Source organism: Pan troglodytes, chromosome 11, assembly GCF_028858775.2.
Source record: "Pan troglodytes isolate AG18354 chromosome 11, NHGRI_mPanTro3-v2.0_pri, whole genome shotgun sequence".
Taxonomy (NCBI): domain Eukaryota; kingdom Metazoa; phylum Chordata; class Mammalia; order Primates; family Hominidae; genus Pan; species Pan troglodytes.
The window spans coordinates 27,761,450-27,779,654 of record NC_072409.2 but is presented as its reverse complement, the minus strand read 5'-3'; the positions used below and the strand labels follow the sequence as shown (position 1 = coordinate 27,779,654).

The window sequence follows — 18,205 nt, the reverse complement described above, 5'->3', positions numbered from 1 at the left end:
TTTTGATTTGATTTTTGTATATGGAGAGAGATAGGGGTCTAGTTTCATTCTTCTGTACATGGATATCCAGTTTTCCACACATCATTTACTGAAGAGACTGTCTTTTTCCCAGTGTATGTTCTTGGTACCTCTGTCAAAAATGAAATGAGTTCACTGCAGGTGCATGAATTTATTTCTGGGTTCTCTGTTTTGTCCCATTGGTCTATGTGTCTCTTTTGATGAAAGTACCATGCTGTTTTGGTTACTCTAGCTCTGTAGTATGATTTGAAGTAAGGCAATGTGATTCCTCCAGTTTTTTTCTTTTTTCTTTTGGCTATTCTGGGCCTTTCGTGGTTTCACGTAAATTTTAGGATATTTTTTTCTATTTCTGTGAAGAATGTCATTGGTATTTTGATAGGAATTGCATGGAATCTATAGACTGCTTTCGGTAGTATGAACATTTTAATAATATTGATTCTTCCAATCCATTAATATGGAATATTTTTCCATTTTTTTGGTGTCCTCATGAATTTCTTTCATTGATGTCTTACAGTTTTCATTATAGAGATCTTTCACTTCTTTGATTAATTCCTAGCTATTTAATTTTATGTCTGGCTATTGTAAATAGGATTATTTTTAAATTTATTTTTCATATTGTTCATTGTTGGTATATACAAATGTTACTGATTTTTGTACGTTCATTTTGTATCCTGCAACTTCATTGAATTTATCAGTTCTAATAGTTTTCTGTGGAGTATTTAAGTTTTTCCAAATATAAGAGCATATCATTTGTAAACAAAGATAATTCTTCCCTTCCAATTTGGATGGCCCTTAATATCTTTCTCTTGTCTGATTGCTCTAGGTAGGACTTCCAGGACTGTGTTGAATTAACAGTGGTGACAGTGGGCATCCTTGTTGCATTCCAGACTGGAGGAAAGGCTTTCAGTTTTTCCCCATTCAGTATGATACTACTAGCTATGGGTCTGTCATATATGGCTTTTATTATTTTGAGGCATTTTCCATCTATTTTTTGAGGGTTTTTATCACAAAGGGATGCTGAATTTTTATCAAATGCTTTTTCAGCATATATTGAAATAATCGTATGTTTCTTACCCTTCATCTGTTGATATGATGTATCACATTGATTGATTTGCATATGTTGAACTATCCTTGTATCCCAGGGATAAGTTTCACTTGGTGATGATATATGATCTTTCTAATGTATTGTTGAATTTGGTTTGCTAGTATTTTGTGCAGTCTGGATAGGCCGATAATCCCAAATCATCAAGTCCTGGTTCCTTTTTTGCTTAGCAGTTTTTCCCACTTATCTTTTCCTCTTGAATTTTACTATAACCAGAAAAAAGAAATGAGGCCGCAGCTTCGACACATTGCTTAGAAATTTCCTCAGCTAAATATCTGAGTTCATCATTCACAAGCTTTGTTTTCCACATAACTGCAGGACACCATTCAGCTAAGTTCTCTGTCCTGCATAACAAGGATCCCCCTTTCTTCTTTTCCCAGTAGCATGCTCCTCATTTCCACTCAAGTCCTCAACAGTAGTGCTTTGAACATACATATTTCTACGAATAGTCTGTTCATGATAATTTAGGTATTCTTTAAGATGATGTAGATTTTCTCTACCATGCAACTCTCTTCCTTCCAATTCCTCAGGAGCAGAATCATTAACACACGTATTTCTATTAACAGTCTCTTTGAGGAAATACAGGCTTTTTCTAGCATGCTTTTCAAATTTTTTTCGGTTCTAACTATTCATCAATTGCAAAGCCACATCCACATGTTTAGGTATTTGTTGCAGCAGCACCACACTTCCAGGTACCAAAACCTGTATTTATTTATTATCCTTGCTGTAACAAATTACCACAAACTTAGTGGCCTAAAACAACATAAACGTACTATGTTACAGTTCTGGAGTTCACACGTATGAAATAAATCTCTCTGGGTTAAAATCAAAGTGTTGGCAGGGCTGAGTTCCTTCTGGAGGCTCTAGGGAAGAATCTGATTTCTTGCCTTTCCTAGCTTCTAGAGGCCACCTGCATTCCTTGGCCCCCTACTCCACTTATAAGGCTAGCAATGGCACTACTCTGACCTCTGCCTCCATTGTCATACCTCCCTTTATCAATCTGCCTCTCTCTTCCATCTTTTAAGGATACTTATTATCACACAGGGCCCATTCGAATAGTCCAGAACACTCCATTTTAAGATTCTTAACATCTGCAAAATAAGGTAACATATTGACAGATTTTGGTGATTAAAACAAGAACCTCTGTGGGAGTGTTATTCTGCTTACCACACGCATTTGGCATAAAAAAACTCTTATTTGGTTAAAAGAAACTCTCTTTTATATTGCTGCTTCTCTTCCTATTTCTTTCAATTGCCCTAATTCCCTTCTCAACAAATGGTTTGCATATAATTAAATAGGTAATATATGTAAAGCATATATTTTTATAGTTCGAAATTGTTTTCCTCCCTTATGTATCCCAAGTAACTAGAAGTGTGCCTGGCACTTGTTAGCAATCAGTAAGTAATTGTTTAATGAAAGAATAAATATTCAACTAATCATTAGTTACTTCTATAAGTAATTAACCCTTTCTGTTCATCGTATTTATACGTATGCATGTTCATTATCTATTAATAGCTGCTACTTCCCAGAACTTATTGGGAGAAGACACCTATATCTTGGTTTTATATGCTTTTCTGAATAAAGTAAACTTTACATTTTGTCTTATCAGTGGGCATCACCCTTTGAAAGCATTTTTGAAGGACTATGGTACTTTGACTATTGGAGCCTAAGAAAGATGAGAATATAATGTTAGCTTTATATTATCAAGTAAGGTTATTCTATTATTCAGAACTCACTCAAGTTTCCTCTCACCTTTATTCTACTTCCTCATTAACAAGTCATCAGTTTGATACATTAATCATGGCAAAAAAAATCACAGAGGAAGCACTAATCTGTCATTTTTTTTCTGTGACCTGCAGGCTCTTTGACACCCGGTACAGCATCCGGGAGAATGGGCAGCTCCTCACCATCCTGAGTGTGGAAGACAGTGATGATGGCATTTACTGCTGCACGGCCAACAATGGTGTGGGAGGAGCTGTGGAGAGTTGTGGAGCCCTGCAAGTGAAGATGAGTGAGTGGGAAAGAGATTCGTCTATTGATTTGAAAGTTGACTTGGTACACTTAGTTTTGTATTTATTTTTTACATTTTTTTTTTGAGACAGAGTCTCACTCTGTTGCTCAGGCTGGAGTGCAGTGGCATGATCTCCGTTCACTGCAACCTCCACCTCCTGGGTTCAAGTGATTCTCCTGCCTCAGGCTCCTGAGTAGCTGGGACTACAGGTGCGTGCCACCAAGCCCAGCTAATTTTTCTATTTTCAGAAGATACAGGGTTTCACTATGTTGGACAGGCTGGTCTCGAACTCCTGACCTCTGGTGATCCGCCCACCTTGGCATCCTGAAGTGCTGGAATTACAGGCGTGAGCCACTGCGCCCCCCCTGACTTGGTACACTTTAAAACAGTCAGTAAATAGAGATTTTCTCAGGCCTGGTGATTCAGCAGTGAGACAAGTTCAAATTCTAGCACAACCCTGAGGCCAATTAATCCCACACCTCTTATGCCTGCTATCAACCACTACCCTAAGGCAAGCCTCTCAATTCTCTATCCTCTCCCATTTTCTTACCTTCACTCATCTCCTGACTTCTTCCACCCTGAATTCTTTCACCAGGAAAACTTCCTCTGAAACATTTACCCTACACCTGTGAAACACAACCAAACACCCTTTTTATTTCTAACCTCTTTGCAGACACTTTTGCCTTATTTCAAATTTGATATTCTTCTGAGTGATTTTCTGCTTCAGTGGAAGCTGTTCTATTTTCTCCACTTCATGTCTACAAGACTGCCAAACGCTAGTAGGTAATCTCCCAGCCCTCAGTGTTGCTTTTAAACCATTCTATTTTGTATTCCTATACAAAATCTTTCCTCTGATGAGGGCTTATGCCATTCTGACCTATCTTTTCTCTAACTGTATTCATCATGTCATCTACTCTTCTAGGCACTTCCCCATATTTATTAAAAACTTTGATTCCAGGCTTACTATCTTTCTATCCATCTCTACTCCTGCAATTACCCTAAGAAATTTTAACAGCCATGAAATAGAACCACTAGCCACTTAATTCTCATAATTCCTTGACCTCCAGAAATCCAGTGATGTTTGTCTTTTTTTTTCAATTTTAGGGCTCATACTTTTAATCTCTATGTACACACGTATGTAGTCGTTAAGGTAAGTCTGCCACTGTGAGGAAAGGTAGTTTCATTTTATTTTTTTAACTTTCATTTTGAGTTCAGGGGTACATCTGCAGAATGTGCAGGTGTTTTACATAGGTAAACATGTGCCATGGTGGTATACTGCACAGATCATCCCATCACCTAGGTATTAAGCCTAGCATCCATTCTATTCTTCTTGATGTTCTCCCTCCCCACACCAACACCCCCTACAGGCCCCGTGTGTGCTGTTTCCCCCCATGTGTTCATGTGTTCCCATCGTTAGCTCCCACTTATAAGTGAGAACATGCAGTGTTTGGTTTTCTGTTCCTGCATTAGTTTACTGAGGATAATGGCTTCCAACTGCATCCATGTCCCTGCAAAGGACATGATTTCATTCCATTTTATGGCTCTGTAGTATTCCATGGTGTATATGTACCACATTTTCTTTATCCAGTCCATCATTAATGGGCATTTACGTTGTTTGTGTTAACTGTTTTATTGTTTTTTTGTTATATATATTTATATATAAATATATGTAAACATATATTTAAATATCAATACATACATATATTTAAATATACACAAATATATATTTAAATATATAAAAACATATTTAAATATAAATACGTATAACTATATATTTAAATATATAAATATATAGCTATAGTTATATATTTATATTTAAATATATAGTTTTATAGTTTATTTATATAAACTATATAAATAAACTATATATTTATATAAATATATAAATAAACTATATATTTATATAAATATATAAATAAACTATATATTTATATAAATATATAAATAAACTATATATTTATATAAATATATAAACTATACATTTATAAAATATAAATATATATTTATATTTTATATAAAATATAAATATATATTTATATTTTATATAAAATATAAATATATATTTATATTTTATATAAAATATATAATATATATTTATATTTTATATAATATATAAATATATATTTATATTTATATAATATATATAATATATAAATATAAATATATAAATATGTAATATATAACTATATATTTATAAATTATATAGTTATATTTATATATAAATATATAATATATAAATATATAGCTATATATATAAAAATACATATTTATATATGTAAAAAATATAAAAATATGTAAAAAATACTTATATATAACATATGTAAAAAATATAAAAATATGTAAAAAATACTTATTTATATATAACATATGTAAAAAATACATATTTATATATAATATATGTAAAAAATATGAAAATATGTAAAAAATACATATCTATATATAAATGTATATAACTATATATAGTTATATATATTTATATATTATATATATTTATATATTTTTTATTATATAATATATAACATATTATATATTTTAGTATATATAATATATTATATATTAGTATATATTAGTAATATACTATATAATATACATAGTATATTATAATATATAACTATATATGTTATATATAGTTATATATATAATATATATTATATATATAACTATATATGTTATATATAGTTATATATATAATATATATTATATATATAACTATATATATTATATATAGTTATATATTTTAATATATAATATATAACTATATATTTAAATATATAAATATGTAACTATATATTTATATATAACTGTATATTTAAATATAAATATAAATATATATTTAAATATAAATTATATAAATATACATAAAAATACATATTTAAATATAATATACAAATATATATTTAAATATAAATATACATTTACATATCATATATCATATTATAAATATTATAATTATATATTATAAATATATAAATATATATTAATATAAGTACAAATATATAAATATATATTATATAAGTACAAATATATAAATATATATTATATAAGTATAAATATATAAATATATATTTAAGTATAAATATATAAATATATATTTAAGTATAAATATATAAATATATATTTAAGTATAAATATATAAATATATATTTAAGTATAAATATATAAATATATATTTAAGTATAAATATATAAATATATATTTAAGTATAAATATATAAATATATATTTAAGTATAAATATATAAATATATATTTAAGTATAAATATATAAATATATATTTAAGTATAAATATATAAATATATATTTAAGTATAAATATATAAATATATATTTAAGTATAAATATATAAATATATATTTAAGTATAAATATATAAATATATATTTAAGTATAAATATATAAATATATATTTAAGTATAAATATATAAATATATATTTAAGTATAAATATATAAATATACATTTAAGTATAAATATATAAATATATATTTAAGTATAAATATAGAAACATATAAATATATATTTAAGTATAAATATAGAAACATATAAATATATATTTAAGTATAAATATAGAAACATATAAATATATATTTAAGTATAAATATAGAAACATATAAATATATATTTAAGTATAAATATAGAAACATATAAATATATATTTAAGTATAAATATAGAAACATATAAATATATATTTAAGTATAAATATAGAAACATATAAATATATATTTAAGTATAAATATAGAAACATATAAATATATATTTAAGTATAAATATAGAAACATATAAATATATATTTAAGTATAAATATAGAAACATATAAATATATATTTAAGTATAAATATAGAAATATATAAATATATTTAAGTATAAATATAGAAATATATATTTAAATATAAGTATATATATAAATATATATATTTAAATATAAGTATATATAAATATATATATTTAAATATAAGCATATATATAAATATATATATTTAAATATAAGTATATATAAATATATTTAAATATAAGTATATATATAAATATATTCAAATATAAGTATATATATATTTAAATATAAGTATATATATATTTAAATATAAGTATATATAAATATAAGTATATATATATTTAAATATAAGTATATATAAATATATATTTAAATATAAGTATATATAAATATATATTTAAATATAAGTATATATAAATATATATTTAAATATAAGTATATATAAATATATATTTAAATATAAGTATATATAAATATATATATTTAAATATAAGTATATATAAATATATATATTTAAATATAAGTATATATATTTAAATATAAGTATATATATATTTAAATATAAGTATATATATAAATATATATTTAAATATAAGTATATATATAAATATATATATTTAAATAAATATATATATATTTTTTGAGACGGAGTCTCGCTCAGGCTGGAGTGCAGTGGCGTGATCATGGCTCACTGCAACCTCTGCCTCCTGAGTTCAAGCAATTCTCCTGCCTCAGCCTCCCAAGTAGCTGAGATTACAGGCATGTGCCACCGGACCCTGCTAATTTTTGTATTTTTGGTAGAGTCAGAGTTTCGCCAAGTTGGCCAGGCCAGTCTCAAACTCCTAACCTTGAGTAATCTGCCCGCTTTGGCCTCCCAAAGTTCTGGGATTACAGGCATGAGTCTGTTTGTGTTAACTCTTTATCAGCGTACCCAATCGATGACTCACTCTTGGCCTTGTCACCCACTGGAAGTAGTCTGCATTTAAAATCTTCAGCTTCAGTATGTCACTCTCATCATGGACATTTTTTGGTACAGCCTTGTCAGATGAGCAAAACAGTTTCCCATACTCATGATTTGCCTCCAAGTAGAGTTTGTGGGCACAAACTTCCATTGTCTCCTTCTCAGCTAACAACAGTGTCTCAGTCTCTCTCATTCTCCTACTCTTGCTATACAACCTCAACATCACCAGCATCATCATGTTCTCTTACCTTGATTCGTCTCTGTTCTCCTTTCCATTGATTCCCCAATGGGGCTTTTATTTCCTTCCATACTTAGTTCTTCTACCTGGTGATGTGTCATCAAACACTGCCTTACCAGCATCTTTAAATCTCATGGCCTCCTGTCCTGTAAGCATCTGCTACTTGCAAACTGTCAATCTTACAATGATGTAACCTTCATCTTCTCTTCTCTGACATGCTTATAACCATACATACGGGCACCACACAAATTAGAGGAATTTAGGTCTACTTGGGACATTTATTTTTAGTTTTTGTGTTGTTGTCTTTCCTCATTATTTCTTATCTTTTGTTATTTTGCTGGAGGAAATCATTAGGTACTTTTTTCAGAGTGTGAAGATGTAAAATATTTCCTGAATTTGTGCATGATTGGAAGTCTTCATTTTGCTTGCATTGTTGGATAATAATTTTGCTGCATGCAGAATGAGAGTTTTAAAAGCCCTTTTCTTTAGTTTTAGTAGATATCCTCTGTTGCAGATGAGAAGTCTTTTTCTTATTTCTTTACAAGTAAATCTGATGTCTCTCTTGAAAAGTTTAGGATTTTTCTTTTTTTTCTAGAGTTCATAAATTTCACAAATTGACAAGAATATATTAGGTGTATTTTTAAGAATTATTGCTACTCAGTTTTAGGTGGGCCTTGTTTTTTTGTTTGTTTGGTTGGTTGGTTTTTGTTTTGTTTTGGTTTTTTTGAGACAAGATCTCACTCTGTAACTCAGGCTGTAGTGCAGTTGTGTGACCATGGCTCACTGCAGCCTTGACTGCTTGGGCTAAAGCAATCCTCCTGCTTCAGCCTCCCAAGTAGCTAGGACAACAGGCATGAGCCACCATACCAGGCTACTTTTATTTATTTATTTACTTTTTTTTGGTAGAGATAAGTTCTCAGTATGTTGCATATACTGAGTCTTGAACTCCTGTGCTCAAGTGATCCTCCCACTTTGGCCTTCCAAAGTATCAAGATTATAGGAGTGAGCCACTGCACCCAGCCTAGGTGGGCCTTTTTGATCTAAAGACCAAAGCTTTTTGGAAAATCAGGTACATTTTCTCTGTTTTTTTTTCTTTTTTCTTTCTCTATGACTTCAAATTTTTCTCCTCATATTTTCTGCATGTCTTAATATTCTACTCTCTTGAAGATTCCTTTTACTTTTTCTTCATATTATGAATGTGGTCTCCAGTATGACTATTCTGTCATTCTGAGTGTTTTGGTCTTAAAAACTATATTTTTAATTTCTAAGAATTTCCTTGATGTCTCTGTTGTCATAACAAACTCACTTGTATGATACAATATTCACTTAAGCTTCTAAGGATATCACTAGTGCATCTTTTAAAAAGACATTTTCTTTTTTCCCCTGCATTACTTTTATTTCCTTCAGAAAAAAAAATTGATTTTGTTTGGGTTCCATCCTTTTATGTTTACAATTTTTCTCAAATTGATCTTTTATTTTTTGGTCATAAATATACATGGAGTGTTCAGTTAATTAGGATAAAAAGCTGGTGGGAATAGCATGACTTTATGGAATACTGATTTGGTACTTACTGTGAGTAAGTAGGTGGGGATCTGCCTATATGCAGGCTTCCCTTCAGTATGCAGAGAAGTAAGAAATCAAATAAGGAAGTTGGAATGCTCTCATTTGCTAAATAATGAAGACTTCATTCTGAGGATGAAACACACTCAAGTATTTCCTTACTTTGTGACACTACCTTTCTTTTGAATGTTTTGCATATTCTCTCTGGCCCAATTGTTCTTGATTTGGGTTCTATACTAAATCCCCTTTTCTTTTCTTGCCTTCTTTTTTCCAACCTCTCCTTTGGAGATCTCATCCATTCATGTGGATATACACCGGTGTGGCCATTCCAATTGCTAAAATTTTGGAATGCTTCCATACTTCTTGGAAAGATCTGTTTTATAAGGCTCCCGAGATCCCCCAACCCCTATCACTACTCCAGCTCTCTTAAGCCCTCCCCCAAGAGCTCCCTCCCCTAAATTCCTAATGGTCCATCAGCTAAAGTCTCAATGCTGGCACAGCGGGATACTTCCAGCATCCTGCTTTAAGGTGACCAGTTCTGATTGGTCAGTACTTATGACTCCACCCTGAATCATGTTCCCTTACAGTGGGGATCCGTGGCTATGCGTCAATACCCTAGTCATTCCTAGTTGACTTTACATTCAATTTCCCAAAAGGGAATTCCTCACCCCTCACCTAACAGATGACCAAGACATCATGTCACTGAGAAGATAGGAGATTTTTGCTTTAAGCAAAGGTCTTTACCTAAGACATTATCTGTGCCTCAGCTTTACCATAGAGATCTTGTTCAGGGAACCTATGGAAGGCATAGATAACACTTTATTTGACTGTCATAGGAATATCAAGTGCTCAGCTAAGTTTTTCCCAGCAACTGTATGACAATACAACTCACAGTTGAGGAACCTGGCCAGTACTGTATTTAAATGTAGGTATTTACAGTTTATTAGAAGGAGAGTTGTATGCTATAGATAGCAGGCAAAGTAATAAAGTTGTTATTTTCCTATATTGTAAAGCCTTTCTTGTATTTTTGCTATAACACAGGGCCACAGGAACTCTAAATGGCAGTGAATGCTTAGATTAAAAACCAACAGGTCTCACGCCTGTAATCCCGGCACTTTGGGAGGCTGAGGCGGGCAGATCACGAGGTCAGGAGATCAAGATCATCCTGACAACAGGGTGAAACCCCGTCTCCACTAAAAATACAAAAAAAAAAAAAAAAAATAGCTGGGTGTGGTGGTGGGCGCCTGTAGTTCCAGCTACTCGGGAAGCTGAGGCAGGACAATGGCATGAACCCAGGATGCGGAGCTTGCAGTGGGCCGAAATCGTGCCACTGCACTCCAGCCTGGGCGACAGAGCAAGACTCCGTCTCAAAAATAAAATAAAATAAAATAAAATAAAAAAGCAAACCAACAGGTCATGAAGGCTTTGCAAATATCTCTTACTACCGACAACACCAAAGCCCCCACTCCTCTCCCTCACATTGTAGTAGAAGAAAACAAAGTCCTTATTTCGTGCTTTCCTTTGTCAAAATAACAAATTGGTTACGGCACATGTCCTGCAAGAAATAAAATGTGTCCATTGCTCAGTAGTCTCTCTTGCGAAGTCCCCCTCTGTATCTGTAACATAAAATTCCTAAGGACATAAATGTAGTTTTAACTATTTTATGAATAATACTAAAATAACTGGCATCCTGAACTTATCAATTCTTTTGTATATTAGATTTAATAACTTTCTTTGAAAGTTTCATATTTGAGAATAAAAATTAACTGGCATAAACTATTTCTTCTGAAAGATTAAAAGTGTTTGAACAGTAAATTACACGTTTGCTTTACAGAATTGAGTCCCCCCAAATTGTATGACAGAATTTCTTCTGATTGTTAATATAATAATATCTGGTTTACTTTCTAGAGAATGAATGTATTTAATTATTAATCATCAAATTTAATAGTCAAATTAAGATGGAAGCTAAAGGGAAAATAGGTCATAATTTATAACTAGGTAAGAATATAGTTATATCAAAATTTTCTTTTCAAATGTTTTATGTCTATCAGTTTGAATTAAATAATGTTGAATTGCTATGGTGACAGCCTATGTTAATCAGCTTTTATTAACTATCTTTTAAAATGAAGAATGCTATGGTAACTTCACACTGTTAATATTTTTCATAAATTTGTGTTTTGCTAGTAAGATTCTAATAAAGCAGAGACAACCAAGTGTTTCTAAACTGATTTCTGTTTGAGATCTACTGAGGAAAACTGTCTTTGCATTTGGTGAATTTTGTAATATAACATGCCTCAAATGATTCTCAAAACAGATGTTTAGAATTAAATTGAAAGTTAGAAACTCTAGGTTTAATAAAGCCATATTGCTTTATTTATTTTGAATTTTCATTTCTTTTTAGAACCTAAAATAACTCGTCCTCCCATAAATGTGAAAATAATAGAGGGATTAAAAGCAGTCCTACCATGTACTACAATGGGTAATCCCAAACCATCAGTGTCTTGGATAAAGGGAGACAGCCCTCTCAGGGTAAGTGGTTATGATGTTAAAACACATATATAAAATGTATTTTAAAATATAACATTTCTTTACACACTCAGTTACACACTTACAAACTTCTAGTATAAAGTAGTTTCCATGTACATTTTAACCAAATGTAAATATTTCTGTTTGCATATAGGCAAACTGCATGGCATTTCATTTGGGTCTGGCTAGGGAAAAAAGAGATGGGAACCAATAATGTTAAAGATAGAAAAGGAGGCAATGAAAAAGCAAACCTGGAATCCTTTGTATTTGTTGGCTGGCTAAATCATTTATTTTTTTAATGTTGAATCTGAGACTTAGGGGATGAAAAAGAAAAACTAAAACCCAGGCTTTAGAACTGAGTTTCTGGAAGGAGGGAGGGAGACAAGGTTTGGAAGAAATGAGATCTCTGGAGAGAAGTTAGGCGAAAAGACTCAAGACTCATACACAAATACCTTGGCAAATCCCTCCTGAGTCATGAAGAGTAGTCACGCCTGTAATTCCAGCACTTCAGGATGCCAAGGCCTGAGGTCAGAAGTTCAAGACCAGCCTGGCCAACATGGCGAAATCCTGTCTCTACTAAAAATACAAAAATTAGCTGGGTGTGGTGGTGTGTGCCTATAATCCCAGCTACTCAGGAGGCTGAGGCAGGAGAATAACTTGAACCCGAGAGGCAGAGGTTGCAAGTGAGCCAAGATCTCACCACTGCACTCCAGCCTGGGCAACAGAATGAGACTCCATCTCAAAAAAAAAAAAAAGTTATTATTGATATGCTTATTTTGTACTGCCTCTGTATCTTATCCCCACATTTATTGATAAATTATTATGAGGCATCATTATTGTCTTTCCATCTTTGTATCACCTAAAAGATTACAGACTATGTTTTTCATTTAACAATGCATAGTATATTTTAAGAGGAATACAAAGGTGTCACTTTATGTCAATTAACTGAACTAAGGTATAAAATTGCTCAGCTTTGCTTTATTTAAAATAAAATAAATATTGCTAATTTTTAATGATTAATTATCTGGCTTTCCTCTTGTTATAAATCTTGGTGCATTTCCTACAATGACAAACAAGGGTGGTTGTACTTATGTTACTGAATTTAGGGTTCAAAACAGAAAAGACAGATGTAATATTTAAACTCCAAAGAGTAATTTTAATATTATGTGTGAAATTTTCTAGTATTTCAAAGGACATGTACTCTTCTAAAGATACCATCTAGGGTGCAAGGTAAACCTGATAGTTAAAAGCAATGTGTTTATTTATTTATATTTCAATAGCTTTTGGGGTACTAGTGGTTTTTGGTTGCAAGGATGAACTGTATAGTGGCCAAGTCTGAGATTTTAGCGCGCCTATTACCTGAGTGCTGTACATTATACCCAGTATGTAGTTTTGTATGTCTCACCACCCCACTCTGCAACATTTCCCCCTTGTAAAAGCAATGCTTTTAATCAGATTTAGCTGTGACTTTGGGGAAGCAAAATAAGCCCATATACATATATATATTATACATATACATATTATATATATATAATATATATATACACACACTCATGGGATGAAAGAAAATAAAAATAAACTATACCTCATAGGACCCTGGTGAAGATTAATTTAGGTACTCTTGCACTATTTCATTTAATATTGTATGTTTTACATAATAAGTGGCCAATAAAGGTCAAAGCGATATCTTTGATGATGATAATAGTGATGACAATAAGTTGATGATATTTGGCAAATGTATCCTTGATAGACCCATAAACATTTTTGAATTCACGTCCCTATCTCTGGCAGGAAAATTCTCGAATTGCAGTTCTTGAATCTGGGAGCTTGAGGATTCATAACGTACAAAAGGAAGATGCAGGACAGTATCGATGTGTGGCAAAAAACAGCCTCGGGACAGCATATTCCAAAGTGGTGAAGCTGGAAGTTGAGGGTAAGGAGCTGCATTTCTTCCCCTGGCTGTGTGACCAGGGGCCTCACTGTCTACTGTGAAGGCTGCACCTGGGCTTGGGAGAGAAGAGATGTGGGCAGCCCACTTCCCTCAGTTGTTCCAGATATTAGGCCATAAGTTCAAGCGTATGATAACAGAAAAGGAAAACTGAAAAAAGAAAGAAATTTTCACTAGTATAAAAGGTCATATTCCATTGATTACTCACAATCACTGGTAATTTTTACCAAAACAGACTAAATTTACTGTAACAGTAAAATAATAGAAACCCATTTTAGAATGTCTTCCTGGTTTGGACAATTCTTCCCTCATTTAAAGACTTGGGCATAATAATTTTAATCTTTTTAATCATATAGAACAACTTTAAAAAGATGTGATAAGGAGGAAAAAGTAGCTATTTTCAGATAGTGTTCTATCACAAAGCTTGAAAAAAAACATTAACTCAAATCGTAAAGCCAAAAATAATCCCAGTTCTATGAGTTATGTTATCAAAATCGTTTTTCTTTTCTTTCTGAAAATATTTTTTAATCAGCTAATTCAATAACTTGGTGTGAAAGGTCTTCACTGAGAAATCAGAATCCAAATAGGTCTAGGTGTTCTATTTGCTTGTTAGTCGGGTCCTTCTTGACCTAAAATTGCACCACATTTTGCTTAAAAAGAACTATCAGCACACTTCTATTAGGCGAATAAACTGAGTACAAACCTTTCCTAGCTCTTCCTGTTGTATGCCAGAGAATTAACATCTTTGGCTCCTAGCTTTCTCACCTGTTAAGTGGGGTTTGCTCTATTTAATGAAGTTAGGTGTTGATAGTGTTTAGCAGAGCATCTGGTCCTTTGTGCAACCTCAATAAATGTTGGCTATAAGAATTATTATCTATTTTTCTGCTTTTCTCTTATCTTATTGATAAGTGTTAGAGTATCACATACTGGCACAAATTACAGTTCAATCAGGAAAAGACTTGAAGAGTTCTCCATATTTTACTTTGATTCTGTCCTACTTTCCTTAGGCCAAAATCTATCCTTTTCTGCATATTTCCTTCTCACTCATATAGTTTTCTATTAACTCCTTTAAGATTATTTTTATTTCCTTGATGGACATTCCTGTCACAGCTTTAATGATCTCATTTCCCACCTTTGCCTCCAATTGAGGTAACATCTTTATTATGTCATTGTACCAATTGCTCATAAAATTTTCATTAATTCCTCATGGAAAATAATGAGGTTGGTGGGAATAGTGGCTGTCAGAATATAAAAATACATTTTCAGCAAGTTGCTGTAATTTAATATCTTCTAAATAATCAGTGCTATTTGAAGCTCCGTATTCAACAACCAGTTGATATGATTTATTCAGTAAAAACTAAATAAACCTACAAACCCACCCAGACACACATTCAGACTCACTGAATATCTGTCTGCCTAGATCCAGTGTTTTCTTGTTCTGTCTAAGGAATGATGCAGACTTAATGCTATCCATTTGTATAAAATATCACAGAGTTTTTCTCTTTAAGATATTAAAAATAAGCTTTCTGTATTATAATATTTAATACTGATCATTTAGGTCACTAGCTTCATAGATATTAAAACAACTTGCTTTACCTTTGACCTAGAGAAAATTATCACCGAACTCCATTAGTTGGAGTTATTATACAGTTTGGTTTTGTGTTACCATTTAATTTTGTATCATGCCTATCAGTAACATTGAATACTGCCTCTTTTCTCGTAACCTTTAAATGGTCATGCTTAGTGCTTTAAAAGTTAATATATGCTAGAGATTGTATTAAATTTGCTAGAACTGAGAGCTCATAATATCATTTAAAGTTATTCTAACTGTAGGTAAGATGATTTTCGCACACATTTAGCACAAATGTCTATTTCTACCCTCATCTTAGTCCCTATTAAAATAGCCAAAATATGTGACATGCTTAGCACAATTGCTGGTACATAATAAGCATTTAATAAATGGAATCTACTATACTTATTATGATTAAAACATAAAATTGTAACAAATTTGCTTTGGCTCTGGAAGCTCTGAAAGGTTGACTTCCACTTGAATAAATAGTTGAGGTATTTTCATAAGATATAATGTAGACGTGACCTATTTAGAAGTAAGGCTAACTCAACCTACAACTCAGAACAAGTTTTTTTTAAAAAAAAGCAACTGAGAAATGACTGGAAAAACCTCAAAAGTACATGCAGATGCCTGCTAGTTTGGCAATGATGAGGACTGAAGATGATGAGGCAGGGCCATCGTCAGTTGGGGCAGACGAGCATATGTATGTATCAAGTCGTAACTCTGCAAATTAGTTATGCAGTGACTATATCGAATCAGAACTCTATGGTGCCATTTGATGCTGGGCTACATGTAACACAGATGGGCATACAGGAAAAGATAGAGTTTTGTCATTGATAGCCTCTAATAAAGATAAACATGCCAGGCCATGGATTGGGTACCATGTGTTAACTAAATCTTTGTTGTTACAACTGTGAAAGAAACACCCTACCACACAGAAGTAAAGCTCCCTTTCTAGATTGCCATTCTCAGACTGCTGGACCTCTGCAATGGAAATATAAAGGTATCCTATACTTTGGTCTTGCCTTAAAATGTTCAAACGGTGACATACAGAATTATTGATGGAACCATCTAACTCAAGCGTGGTGCAGCATGGATGTCTTTCTGAAAGGATGTCCAATGGGAAGGCTAACATTTTAAAAGGTTCCATTGAGGCTAAATGTTTTATGTGGATTATCTTGTTTAATTCTCACTAAAAGTCTGTAACAAGGGCCCTATATTCTGCCATTTTAGGAAACAGAGGAATAGAGAGGATCGCTAACTTACACAAGGCTGCACAGATAGCTGTGTCTAAGAATTTGAGTCAGGCTGAATACTGTCTGTTCTATTAAAGAATGAGATAGTCCTGTGTGACATTGTCAAGAGAAGTATCTAGATGAAAATGAGGGGGAAACCAGAATTCTGCAAATGAAGGAGAGGATGGGAGCTGAAAAAAAATAGACAGGAGGTATTGACAAATTTTTTGATAAATTTTTCAGAGAAAGGGGAGGAGTCAAAAAAGGGAGCAGTAGCTGGAGCTATGTTTGGTGTGTAGATCACGTTGCATTGCAAGATTTCTCTTCGAAAAATATTGAAATGTAAAAAAATTTAAATGTTAAAATATTAATGAGACTGAGCTCAGAGAGAAGAAAAATTTGAACATACATAAGAGAACAAAATACTCAATGAAATGTGGTGCTGGATAATGCACAAGGGTTGTATTTGGGGGCCAAGTAGAATGATAAACTGTATACAGAGGGTGACCACATGTTCTGGTTTTCCCAGGACAGTTCTGGTTTACACCTGTTGTCCTGGAATCATTATTAATAGAGTCTCTCTTTTACTTTCAGAAGTATCCAAGCTTCCACGATAAATTATATGGTTACTCTCCTTAGACAGGAAGACAGAATGTCCTTGTAACAGGAAGAAAGGAGAAGAGGGAAGTTTTCAGTATAAATCAGTTCATAAGTATGATGGATAGAATTTGAGAAAATTCTGTTCTTATGGTCTCTATTTCCTCTAGGAAGGAGAAATTAGGGTTATCTTTTGAAAACACTTTTGTTAAAGGGTCAGGGAAGGGGGTGGGGATGAAGTGAGTTCTAAAATAGCTGTGGAATGGGAGAGATGACTCACAAAGTAAACCAGGATTGTAGGGCAGCATTAAAGTTTTAGTAGAGAGCAGGACCGTGAATATGGAGTAGCATCAATGCACATGGTTGCAGGGTTTTTCCCTCCAGTGTTGCTCTGCTGTACAGGTGTAAGTTCAGAAAATAGCAGAAAGCTAAATTCAAAGGCAAGACATAAATGTTGGAGTTTTGTCAGGAAGGAAAATAGGGCAAAGGATTTGAGACTATTGCAAAAGAGAGATTGAAGCATGAATCATGGAATCCTTAGGTACCAAATACACCTATAATTTCTCTTTCTTTTCTTTTCTTTCTTTCCGTCTTTCTTGTTTGTTTGTTTTGTTTTGTGACAAAGTCTCACTCTGTTGCTCAGGCTGGAGTGCAATGGCACAATCATAGC

General features: G+C 32.1%; 1 protein-coding gene across 3 annotated transcripts in view; it reads left to right on the top strand.

Moving 5' to 3' along the window:
* The window catches only part of MUSK (muscle associated receptor tyrosine kinase), a 132,130-nt gene that overhangs the window by 15,731 nt on the left and 98,194 nt on the right, over positions 1 to 18,205 (top strand). For all 3 annotated transcript variants that reach the window (XM_063787605.1, XM_063787606.1, XM_054658383.2), the window contains exons 3-5: positions 2,980 to 3,131; positions 12,061 to 12,188; positions 13,977 to 14,118. In XM_063787605.1, the coding sequence (XP_063643675.1) occupies positions 2,980 to 3,131; positions 12,061 to 12,188; positions 13,977 to 14,118 (422 nt within the window). The remainder of the gene's footprint in view (positions 1 to 2,979; positions 3,132 to 12,060; positions 12,189 to 13,976; positions 14,119 to 18,205) is intronic.